Source organism: Rhea americana, unplaced genomic scaffold (assembly GCF_003343005.1).
Source record: "Rhea americana isolate MKP2758 unplaced genomic scaffold, rheAme1 scaffold_4, whole genome shotgun sequence".
Classification (NCBI taxonomy): Eukaryota; Metazoa; Chordata; class Aves; order Rheiformes; family Rheidae; genus Rhea; species Rhea americana.
The window spans coordinates 9,090,166-9,102,740 of record NW_028186534.1 but is presented as its reverse complement, the minus strand read 5'-3'; the positions used below and the strand labels follow the sequence as shown (position 1 = coordinate 9,102,740).

Below are 12,575 nucleotides of genomic sequence, written 5' to 3'. Positions count from 1 at the left end.
AAAAAAAAAAAAAAAAAAAAAAAAAAAAAAAAGATAGTAGGAGGGTATTCAAAGGAAGTGAAAAGTAACAAAAACCATAACCAGTAAACCAACTCTACAATGCTAGTTCTTAAGTCTGTGTTCAGTTGGAGTACTATTCAAACTTCTCAAATTTCAAATGAGGCTTTCAAGTTTTCTCCTGACTGGTACAGGTTACAGAACTCTTCCTCCCCTTCTTCATTTTGCACTGGCAAGGGAGATTTCTGATACTYGCAAGGACGTACACGATTCACAGGCTAGGTTTTACTTTTGCAGCCTCAGTCCTAAACAGTGACAGATGTACTGCCCACAGAAACAGATAACTTCCCCCTCTTTCTTCTCTCTCCTTCAATTAAGGAGTCCATAATAAAGTTCCTCTTCCAATATTTATAGTAGGAATTCACAGCTGTAAATCCTTGCCCAGTACCAGCTGCAGCCTTGAATCAAAAAGGTTGGTTCACAGTAGAAGAGCCCACATGCATGTGCCTGGAGTTTTCATATGCTTCTCTTCGCTTTGACTGCACTTTGTTTAGCAAGGTATTGCTCAGCATATCCCAAGTAGGTGTCARGTTATGGTAACCCCAGCTCAACCTGAAGAATTTGACTCATCCTAAATAACTGAAGAGTAATCTAGCTTGTCGGCAGCTGAAATCAGAATTCTATTTTGAGCTTGTTGGCTGGCTGTGAAGTGTTGAAAGCTTTATAGTACTCAGTAATTTGTCTCACCTGTTTATCCAGAATAGGAGGGGATATTTGGAGAGTGGTAACAAAACTAAGAACTGATCAAGTGYTATGGGGGGAGGAGTGGAAGAGAAAGAAATCTGGAGAGCTCTGCAAAATTGATATGATCATTTAGGTCCAAAAACCATTCTTTGCTAGCAGAACATTTTTCATGGTATACAGTAATTCATAAAAATTAAAAAGTTAGAAAGAAAGGCAGACTGGTTAATGTTTCTATTGATACTGAAATTTTATTACTATTGGTGTTCCTCCCATCAGAAACTGTCTTAAGGTATAATAAACAAATATAGTTCCACAAATCTCTTTGAAAAAGGAGAATTCTTTTTAAATTAACTCTACAGTGTCTAAGCTTTAAGAAGTACAACCCTCTTCAAGCAAGATATAGTTCTCAGAGAAATACAGGTTGTGTAACACTGAAGACAACTGTAGAGTTTTCTACTATATCTAATAAAACATTAATTCAAAAACATGCTCTAGAAGTTGAATCCTGAACTTCTTTATTAATAAAGATATCTATGCTTGAACTACTGTGCACTTCTGTTTTGGAAAGTGACCTGCATCTTCATATTACCTCCCACCTTTAAAAGCATGGGAAGAAAAGGTGTTCTTCATGAAACACAGTAAATGAAGGTCAAAAATGAAGCCAACCACAACAATAATAAAATTCTATGACAACTAATATGACCATGTATGTATTCAAATAGAATAGAAAAGGAGTTTAATCTGTTCCTTTCATGTTYTGCTATGCCATGAAACCAAATATGTAAAGGAGTGAATCCTTCAGGCTTCTACTGAAAGATTGGTGTTGTCTTTTAAACAGACTCAGCAGTGACAGCGCTTACAAGAGTCTGTAACCCTAACTGGAATTAGTYGAAAGGTACTGTTGAATTACGTAGGTTTTCCCCAGATGAGTTTAAATGAAAAATCTTTAAAGAGTTGTTCAGAAGATGCACATTGAAAAGGCTATTGTAGAAAGGCAGTAACATATGTGCTGAGCTTGTTTCTGTATTTATATGCATAGATAAGAATATACACACACAAATCCATGCTTTAGAGAGCAATAGGCTTTTTACTGTGTCCTCAACAGCTGCTGAGTACTCTCTCAAATTAATAGAAGTTAGATCAGAGAAACCTTTCTCATGCTTTCTTGTAGTAGCAAAATTCTTTCTGTTACAGGAAAGCCCCCAGCTGACATATCGCTGCGTTTCTTTCCAAATCATCTTAAAGTAGCCAGACATCTTATTTCCAAGACTTTTGTCTTCTGTCTCAGCACCTATCTGCTTCTGTTATTCTCATTTGTAACCCACAGGACAAGATCTATGAGGGCAGTTTCACAACACACATAGGCAGGGATAAAGAAAAATACAATACTTCTGATGCATCCTGGTTCCCACTGGGAAAAAGAGGCTGCTCAAGGGAAGACTCGAGACAGAGGAAACAGGAGCATAAAATCTAAAAGATGCCACAGATCAGATCCCTAGAATATATAGTTCAAGCCTGTCTTTTTACAAAATAGCATGTATATACATATATAAATATATATATATATAAACCCCAAAACAGAAGTACTTAATATTTGTTTCATGGCCTGGTATACTGCTGCTGACAGTCCTAAGGAAGCAACCACAGACATCAAATAAGTTTTCTGTGCTGTGTCTTTGAGCACAGGAATCATGGGGCTGCAGATCAAAAGAAAACACCTTTCCATGCACAAGGATATAAATCTGGTAAAACTTTCAAGGAAAATTCCAGTGCAGTTCAACAACAGTACATAATGAGAAAGAAATCTGTTTTAATTAATTTCAGTACTTACTACTGCTTCCATATCTGAAGTATCAGCTGGAGCAAACATAGACTGAACCATAAACTTGTGTTTACTTTTCTCATTGGGATCATAGTCAAAAGGCTGTAGCATCACTACAAGAAAAACAAGAAAAACCCAAAACACACTATGTTAGCATTGCTTCTGATGCATTGTCATCCTCTGATGATGTAGTTACAAGATCTGAGAAATACAGACATTAAAATACTTGCTGTATAGTCCTATGACAAAAGCAGCAACTGAGATCAGGAAGTCCACTTAAAAAAAAAAAGACTTAAAAAAAAATCTAAGACAGACTTCTTCAGCCTATGTCCTTGTTTGAGAATCGTATATGAAATATTGTGATAGGCATTTCCACAGCTATGGCAAGTTAATAATAGCAATTTATAGCAATCTTTAAGCTCATCAGCATATTTTACATATCTTTAGGGACAGAAGAAAAAAATTCTCAAAGAAAATAGTTTTTTTCCTCCATCCTTAGGAGCAAACAACAAGCAGGCATTTTAATTACTTGTACACACAGTACTGCTAACGGTTCCTGAGAAGAACTTTAGAGGTAGGCAAAGTCAAACATTTTAAACCTCAAGACTCAAGTTTCAGGATGGAAATTTCCTCTACTAAGTTTAACAGTCTCATGATATTTGTTTTATCAAGTACAACTAYTTCTCTTCCAAAAATAAGTTGTGGAAAGTTTGCTACCATGTTTATGGAAGTTTATGGTTAAATGCTTWACAAATTTTGCTTCTGAAAGGTATAAAAGAAATGTATTTCTCTCGATCCAAAAATCATAATCATGGTGTAATTTAAGCAGAAAAYGACTGTGTTCAGGGGGCACAGAAAGGAACAGTTTATTTGGGGGGAGAGGATTGCTTTATATATAAATTCCTAATTTTTTAAACATATAAAATATATATAATATTTAGAGAGAAAGAGAGAGAAATTCCTAGTTTTTATTTTTATATATATGCACATGTGTGTATGCATGTGTGTATGCATGTGTGTATGCATGTGTGTATGCATGTGTGTATGCATGTGTGTATGCATGTGTGTATGTATAAATTCCTAATTCCTTACAAAACCCTAAGGTTCTCCTTTTTGGGGAAAGGATTAATCTATTAAAGAACTTCAAGATGGAGAGCTGTGTATACCAGGAATATTCTTTAATTATAGTGGTCATTTAGAACCTCTACATGGATATTCAGTTACTGTGCAATTCATAGACTGCAYTTTGCTTTAAGATTAGACAGTTCAAAATGTAAAAATAAGCAAAGTAAAATATGTGAGCATATCAGTAGATGTTGCAAGAAGTTAAGAACAACTCAAAAATTAAAATGGAGACTTGCATATGCTGCAATTACTGCTAACATAAAAGAATTCAGATTACTTGCATGTACTAGCACTATCACGTGCCCAAGTTTATCTGCACCAGTTGCAGGGGTTTGTAATATAAAAGTGATATCCAGTGATCCCAATTTAWTATAAATGAAGAAAAGCCAAATCAACCTGCCTCCTTCAATGAGCAGGCTATGTTATGGCTGTGCCACCTTTATCATGCACACAGTCTGTGGCGACCAACAACCACATGCCCTTTCAAAGCTGCGAGAACAGGAAGACAATCTGTCTCAAATAAGGTGCTTTAAAAACTATTATACATTTTAAAGTCACCTTGCAGTAATCAAATACTAGTCCAAAATAAGTGTTTGCAAACTATTTTACTACTTTTAAAACTATTGCTCCAAAGAGAATGGGCAATACAGCACCAAACATCCGTATTTTTCCCCCTATAGCAGACAAATGGCTTTTATTTCAAGTTTACATAATGTGTCAGAGCTAACTGGGAAGTCAAAATCATCCAGTGTTTATGGAACCTCTCCAGATCTTCAGTTTTATCAGCTTGGCCAAGTACAACTATAAGCTCATCTGAAAATCGTTATTTCCCAAGCAATAGTGCTGAAGCCATTCCTGCACACGAAACGATCGCTGCTCTGAATTGCATTCACCGAATCAGAACAGCAGGCAGCTACAGGGGGCTCGACAGGAGAGACGCTGTTAGCACTCATATTTTTAGATCAATACATGAAAGCCGCATTGACACAAATTATTCAGCAAATGTTTAGCATGTCAGATTGGAAGCTCAAAAATACCTACTTKGTTCAGGAGGAAATCAAACCACTTCAACATTTATTCACAGACTACTGGGGGTTTCTGGGAAAGATCAGTCCAATATAACTGCCCTRATTGCTAGATGATTTGCTCCTCTCAAACGCGGGTCTTTTATTTTGACTGAAAATTCCATCCTTTACATAAGAACTACGTGAAAAGCACATGTTTTTACAAAATGCTTTATAAAATCAGTCATCTGGTCAAAAAATGTGACCAGCTTTCACCKGAACCCTTTGTTCTAAGAAATAAAACAAGTAACATGAGTTTCAGGTTTACTAGTACCAAGATATTTCAAAAGGTGGTTGAAATATATATTGCTTTCCCTAAACTGCTCAGTTAGGGCACATAAAATACTCTACCACAAGCAAAAAACTGCAAAGCCATTGGGAGACCAATGGAGTAAGTAGTAAGATGGATCRTTTTTGCTAGGGACAAAACTGGGCTCAAAGTATTTCTAAGACTTCAAACATAAAAAAAAACCAACCTTACATACGTCCTGTTTTGAAATGTATCCAGTTTTCTAACACATTCCTGTTACATCCCCTTGTATGTCATGCAAAACCCTCTGTAGGTTTTGTGTGTGTACGCACACGCATGTGAACATACATAGTTACCACCTATCACCCTCCTTTTCCCTAGCACTCTCTAATGCCAGAAGTCGATACCAACTGCAGAAGTATCACTCTTCAGGTTTTTGCTGGAATAAGCCTTCTCCTTCCTCCAGGAGGGACAGAGGAAATTTGAGGAAAGCAGCATGGAAGCAGGCAGCCCCCTATTTTTAAAGCCAGTTGGTTCTCACACTCCCTTCCAAGAGGAGGAGAAGGAACAGAAAAGTCTCACTGCTCAGATAGCCAGTGACCTTCCTCTGGTTTCCATCTAAATTTATCAATGGGCTGTTTACTTGGTCTTGGACCAACACTGCCCTTACCCTTAAACAGCAAAGAAGGGGAAGAGMGAGCCATTTTACCTTTAACGCATTCCAAGACATCACCTTAGCGACTCCTGGCCTTTGGGTAAACTAACCAAGCCAAACGTGGTCTGTCTTCTCTGCAGCCAGCTCCCCATTCATGCTTTCCACCTGTTCTCCTCTGAACTCTCTACACAAGTTGCTCTAATTAAACACCCACGAAATCTTACTAGTGCCTTGAACAACAGCACTTACACTTTCTAACCTCTTCCATTACCCAGCCTGTGTGCATGTCTGCATTTGTCTTTTTCCAAAGCCACATTATGTTAGCATCTCTGTCACCCAACAATCAGCAAGAACATCSTAATATCCCCTTGCCTCTGTTCCATGAGGTTGCAATTACAGCAGAAGCACTTTATTCTCCAAGTACATGATGTTGCAGTTTTTATGACGAAGTTCATCCTGTTTTTCCTRCTGTAGCCTTCAAGGACACCTGGTTCTTGCTGCATGTTATCTTCAGCCTTCCAACTTTACATTATTGGAAGTTTTTTTAGTATACTTTCTTTCTGTGCCAGAACCGCTCATAAAAGTACTAAACAAGATTAGTACCAAGAATCACTCTCAAGAAATGTATCTAGTAACTTCTTTCTAATACATCTCAAAAGCTACCTATCCACTACATCATTGCTTGTTCTTTGAAGAAGCCCATTCTATAATCTGTGAACCTATTTCTGTCTTTCCTAGTTTTATTAATAATTTTTTCCATGTGGCACTGCACAAAATGCTTTATGGTCTGGACGGATCAGAGCTACACCTATCTTGCCTTTACCTGCTCCCCCACCCCCCCCAAAAAAAAAAAAAAAAAAAATCAGCTACAGAGCAAACCTCAAGATCAGTGTAAATCTGAGGGCACTCACATTTATAGATACAGGCAAAAACCACTGCATCACTTCACACTTACGCATGCTTACACAGTTCTTTCTGTAGATAATTTAATAATATTAAAAACCGCTGAATCTGTGAAGATCCAGACAGACTCTTAAAAGCAGATGGCAAAACCATAACAAAACTCAGCAGTAACACACAGTTGTGGAAGGCCCGGGAGGACAGCACATTGCCAYGGACATTGCCTTGAGAGAGCCGCACCGCTGGTGTGGGGCTCGAACGTGCGTCTGCACCGCAGGAGCACCGGGGACGACCACGATCGATCAGCATCTTAGCGAAGGGGCACAGATGCCTTGCGACTGAGGAGAAGAGCAGTTACAGGAGCACCATACTGCAGGAACTGCAGTTAGGCAAGTTTACCAAAGACTGAAAACACACCCAGAAGGGTATTCTGCACACCCTAACGGTAACTTCAGCTTCTCCCTGTTTAGAAAAGTTGCAGGTAGCCTGCTCTCTTCAGCAGGACGCTGCTCACAGATGGCACCATCCGTGCTTCACCTCTCCCCACATCACACACCTACCTGCAGGCTCATCGGCATCTGATGATTTCTTCCATTTTTCCTTGGCAATCCACTCATGTATTTTATACAGACTTCAGCCTCTGAGAAGCCACTCCCCTCCTCAAATATCTTTGCTCAATTAAGATGTTTTTATACAAAAAAAAAAAGAGTATGTGTGCATACCCCTGTTTTCAGAGCACTTCAGACCAAACACAATCAAATCAGATGACAGTGCACACASACTTCTTGGCAGTTATGTAAACTCAACTGTTAAAATTACATGCTATTATATGACAGGTGAAAACATGGGCTACAAACCCAACATTGCAGCAAGTAGTGCATAGTGATAGGGCCTTAATTGCTGGTATTTAGGAAGAACTGTGATATGGCATTAGAAGCCAGTATTAGACATTCAGCTAGAAAACAGAAACCTTTACTTTTCTAACATTTTACATGTGTTAAATGAGCCCTCATAGTAACATAAAATAAATTAGAATAACGTACTGATAACTGCTTCTATCTCAGGATACAATATCTTCTTGAGAACTTACATTAAAATAGCAAATATAGTGCCATCGGTAGGTAAGAAAGGCATCCAATTCCTACCAGTACAAGGAAGACGCAGGCTGCCCCAAAGCAAGTGTCARTCAGTAATATTCCGAGAAACTAATACATTGTTCCAAAGCTTCACGGCATTATACKCTGGCACTGATTTTTTTGGAGCGATGAGGTGCACTACTGATTCAGAGCTATCAAATGGTTGCGTTACAGCCAGTCAACARTTCCCAGGAGGACAGATTACATATAGTAAATAAAGCCAATTAAATACCCAGAAGTTGTTAATGAATTAACTAGACTCTAGTGATTTCTCAYCAGTAATATTTTCTCTAGATTTCAAAGAATAAAGTCCTATTTTTATGCCTTGTACAAGATTTGAATATATCACTGAAAATAACTGATTCAGAGGCAATGATACAATTCTATTTATATTTTACTTTATTAAATCCAAAATAAGCCCTCTGTTCTTAAGCAGWGTTACTCCAAAGCAAAGGTTAAACACATCTCCCTCCCTGTGAATCTGAACACAATTCTACTCTGTAAGTTAATGAGTCCCCCTTCAATCCCTCCTGCCAATCCTAAAGATCCCTTCTGTATATCAGAACCAAAGACAGTGCCATTTTGAAGACCCAAATTAGGTCCCAAGCATGGYTTAAAGGAGCTACTGTGAATGCAATATATACAGCTCCATTAAAGAGAAATTCAGCCACAACAGAMGGCAGCTTCAATTTAGGTTTTAAGAAATTAAAAGTTAAGATTTATAACCCCAGAATTCAGCAATATATCTACCTATAAATTCACATGAATGTATTATCTAAAGAACTAGGTATATGTGTACTGCTTGTTTAATATGTAATGCTAATATAAGGACTGCCTTTTATGGTAGCTATTTATTATCATTAAGTTAATATCAACATGAAAATAAGTTGAACATAAAAGCGAGCTCTGTGATTAAATATACCAAAGCAACTTTCAAAATCAACAAAATCGTAAATCACTACAAAGGAAGTTATCAAAAATGGAATTTTTTCAAAGCTATACAGGCAAGAGCAAAGCATAACTTAGGGTTAGCACAGCAATCTCTCATAATGGGATACATTAACTCAAGTCTTGGACTAGATCCATACCTCATCTGGTGTATTGCTRGGAAGAGCAGGGATGAAAAGCAAGTAAGATGCTGGCATGCTGGCAGCACAACATAAGGTGTTTTGCACAACACTTGCCTATTTTATGTTTTGCTCAAGGTAGAGCAAAGGGTCATTGCAAGCAGAAGTTTAAGAAAACACTTAAAATTGAGATCAAGCTGACATTTATAAAAGCAATGCATGTGCCAATAAAGGAAGAGAGCCTTTAATTTTGAAAGTTCATCTGCAAGATGAAAGGAATCCACATCTTCATAGCATAAAGATAATTTGTAGCTAGAAACTGTGCTAATTTTCATTATCACTTAATTGATTTGTATGCATTTAATATGCTTGCCTGCAGCTAGTATAGATGATAGACAGCTTTACTTGGGAATTGTCCTGAGTTTAAAAATCTCAATTCCTCTCTAGAGAACTTTATTTCATTTACATATTAGTCATTTCAAAGCTTACTGCACACAAGCAGGCCTTCTTCTGACGCAGAACTGCTTTGCCTGTCCCCCCTGTCGGTACTGCATTGCACTGGTTATCTCCTAACTCTGCAATGTTCTCCAGATATTAACTACAAGTGAGGCACAGTTCTGCAATCGTATGCATGATCAATTTGACACAAAAGAAATCCCAGAGACAATAGATCAATGTGTGCACAAATGTAAACACACGCAAGAAGATTCACAGAATTAGAATCCCATTATGTTATGCCACAAATTATTTTCAGGATTAAGTTTTATTCTGTTGAAGTAAGCTTTCCAAGAATGAGGATTTTAAATACATTTTATTCAGCAAAAACTGAAGTCCTGAATTTACATTTTGATATTTTACAAGTAAAGAGGAATTGTTTTAGTTCCCAAAATTATTTATCCAGGACAGAAAAGTTTGGCAAAAGACTAACAACAAACCGTAAATCCTATCAGGAAGTAGTTTGCTGATACAGACTTCCATAGGTCAGTATCTTGCCTATTGTTATTACATCATATCAAAAGTTATTAAAAATTGGCATGTTTATAGAAATCATTTTCTTAAGTGAAGTTAGGCTTTATTTATGCAGTCTGTCTCTATTACACCTCCCTAATAAAATCATAATAATCTCATAAAATCAAGTTTGAAACTTCAGTGACAAAATGCATTATTTTTAAGCAAAAAAGAACAAACAGGAGAGGAAAAGGGTTTCCAGAAATCCCACAAAGAAAGAGAAAGTTACAGCAGAAATTCTCAGCATTAATTGAGGCTACTAGCTATATGCAGTACAACTCTAGAACATATACATAATTTCAAAACAGAACATCTTCAGTAGGACTCTATTACAGTGATGTGACTGAATCATGAAGTACATGTTAGGAATGATGCACCTTTCCATGTTTATGGGAAATATTCGCTTCATGCATACAATGTAAGCCACTCCTTTGCTTTCCATTACCAAACTTAAGAGCTACTGATTCACTAGAGAAAAATAAAACCATCAACCTTTCCTATGGAAGAGCAAAGATTTAGTCACTTGATATTTCTAACACCATGTTGCATCTTCACAGAACACAAAATAAGCATGTTTTGAAAGTAAAAATATTCATTATTATTTATACTAGGTGCAGATTTGCAATTGCCTACACCAATCTAAACAGATGTGATTGCAGTCCACTCAGTTTTACTCTTCGTTTCACATGTCTGTTCAAGCACTTGCCTGTCCATGCAGTGAGCTAGTTCAGTAAATTAAACCAGCAAAAAACCCCAAACCACTCATCCCTCTAATGTCTACAAAAATAACCTCACAGGTATGGCATGGCTACAGCAGTGCTGACTTGGATAAACTGGTTAAAGCAGTTACAAAACTGTAAATCATTTATGTATTTCTCTTTTCCCCTGCCCCACTCCAAATCAAGACGTAAAAACAAACCCGCTRCTACTGGACCAGGCATAAGGGAACTAAAGATGTACGAAATGGTAATTTCTCCACAACAYCACATCCTCTTGCTTTTACAGGTGTTCAGCAAAACTTTCAATTGCACAGCATTCCAAGAAATCATTGATTTGATGAAGCTGTTTTTGACTACCAAAAACCTGCTGGAATGACTTACCAGAAACATTAATTGATGTTCCTGCATCGATAATTCCACTGTTAGGCCTTACGCAGTATCTACGTGGTGCTGTGGTCTTAACTTTGAAGCACACATTTCTGTCTGTAGGATTGCCGAGTTTCAGGTTTGTAGTGACAACATCTGTGAAAGGCCCTGAGGAAAACAGCAAAAGTAGACTTTAAATCACCAAGAAAATAATCTCCAAACAGAAGCTAAGCAGCCCCGAAATCTCTGCTCACAAATCTTATCAAGTAAATAGGTGTTCAATTACCGTCTATGGCACTTACAGATAATTGTGCACATGAAGCTAAGGATGTATTGAAGCCTCTGAGCATTTTGACATGTAGCATGCATGAGCACTTACAGCCTAACAGTCAAAGTTGGTTATTAAAAGCAAAACAGAAAGGGAGGAATCATTCATACATGGTGCCAACATAACAACACATTCACATGATGCCAAATTCTCTGTTTGATCAGTTATCCCACTGTAACTATTGAATCAGAGCAAAGCCAGGCTTACAGAGAAATTATATATAATACCTATGTTGTTGATGATATATAGGGGAGACTATTAATGATTAGAAAGGTCAATACAGTACATGAACTAGAGAGGAAATTATAATAAAGCAGCTATGATAGAGTAATCTCCATACGCAGGTTGGGCCTGCACGAGAGCAGGATGCCAGCAGCTATTCGAAACGCCATGGTCACAACCAGCCCAACCTGCGCCTGTCAGGTCTTTCCCTTATTTCTTCCCCAGTGATTCACCTGGCTATTAGAAATGAAATAGCAGAAGAAATCTTCATAAATTAGCCTATGTCACCAAGACATAAACAACTGCATGGAAAGAGGAAAAATTCCTGGATGCCGACAGCACTGGCCTCGATTGCTGTAACAGCAAAACCAGAATTGAACCACTGTCAAGTTCTGTGATAACAAATGCAGGCAAATAAGTGAATTTCTGKCAGTTTCTCTACCTACCTGTAACTGCCATGATCCCCAAGGTGAAAAGAAAGTCTAGTTACAGGTTTATTAAAAGACACTGATAAATCAGATACAGGTAGCAAGTAACTGCACTCTTTGCTTAATTTGCAGAGAACTAAAATTGAAGGAGCATAAACRCAATATTATCAACTGTCTCTGGCGTGAAAAGAGTAACTTCATGTCTGAATAAAATATCTTCATCTATCCTCAGGAATAAAAGCGAAATGGATAAAAAGACTAACAGAATTTTTATCACAGAAATTACAGTCCTAAAATTTAAAGAAGGTAAGTGTTACTTAARAAAAATAACMACAACAACCATTCCACTGTTCCTATTTTGTTCCCTTGAGAAAACAGGGTTGATTCTGGACTGCAGCGTGGTTAGCTTGAAAAAAATTTAAGTTTGTTTCCTTTTCCACAAATMTATCACACAAATTTGTCTCTTAAGATGCCATTTAATATCACTGTAAAAGTATTATAGTCTTGCAACCTTTGTCCTTGATCCAAATAATGCTAAATATTTAAAACAAAAAAATTAGAAAACAAAGTAGTGCCACTTCCACCTGCACTCTGAAGAAGWCAGATCTTCATTTACGATGTAAACTAGCAGCAAAAAAATGGAAGCAATTAGATTTTTCCAATCCTATGAGAAAGATTTTACCAAACCTGTGCCTGGTGAAATGCCAAGATGTGAAAGCACATGAAGCACAGCTGTCAGGTTTC

The 12,575-nt window shown here is 37.4% G+C and overlaps 1 protein-coding gene across 2 annotated transcripts in view; it reads right to left on the bottom strand.

The window, feature by feature from the left end:
• Positions 1-10,953, bottom strand: part of VAPB (VAMP associated protein B and C) — a 19,287-nt gene extending 8,334 nt beyond the window's left edge. For both annotated transcript variants that reach the window (XM_085314122.1, XM_085314121.1), the window contains exons 1-2: positions 10,869-10,953; positions 2,573-2,676 (exon numbers count right to left, since the gene is read on the bottom strand). In XM_085314122.1, coding sequence (XP_085170248.1) covers positions 2,573-2,674 — 102 coding nt within the window. In that variant the 5' untranslated portion in view covers positions 2,675-2,676; positions 10,869-10,953. The remainder of the gene's footprint in view (positions 1-2,572; positions 2,677-10,868) is intronic.
• Between the last annotated feature and the right edge of the window lie 1,622 nt (positions 10,954-12,575).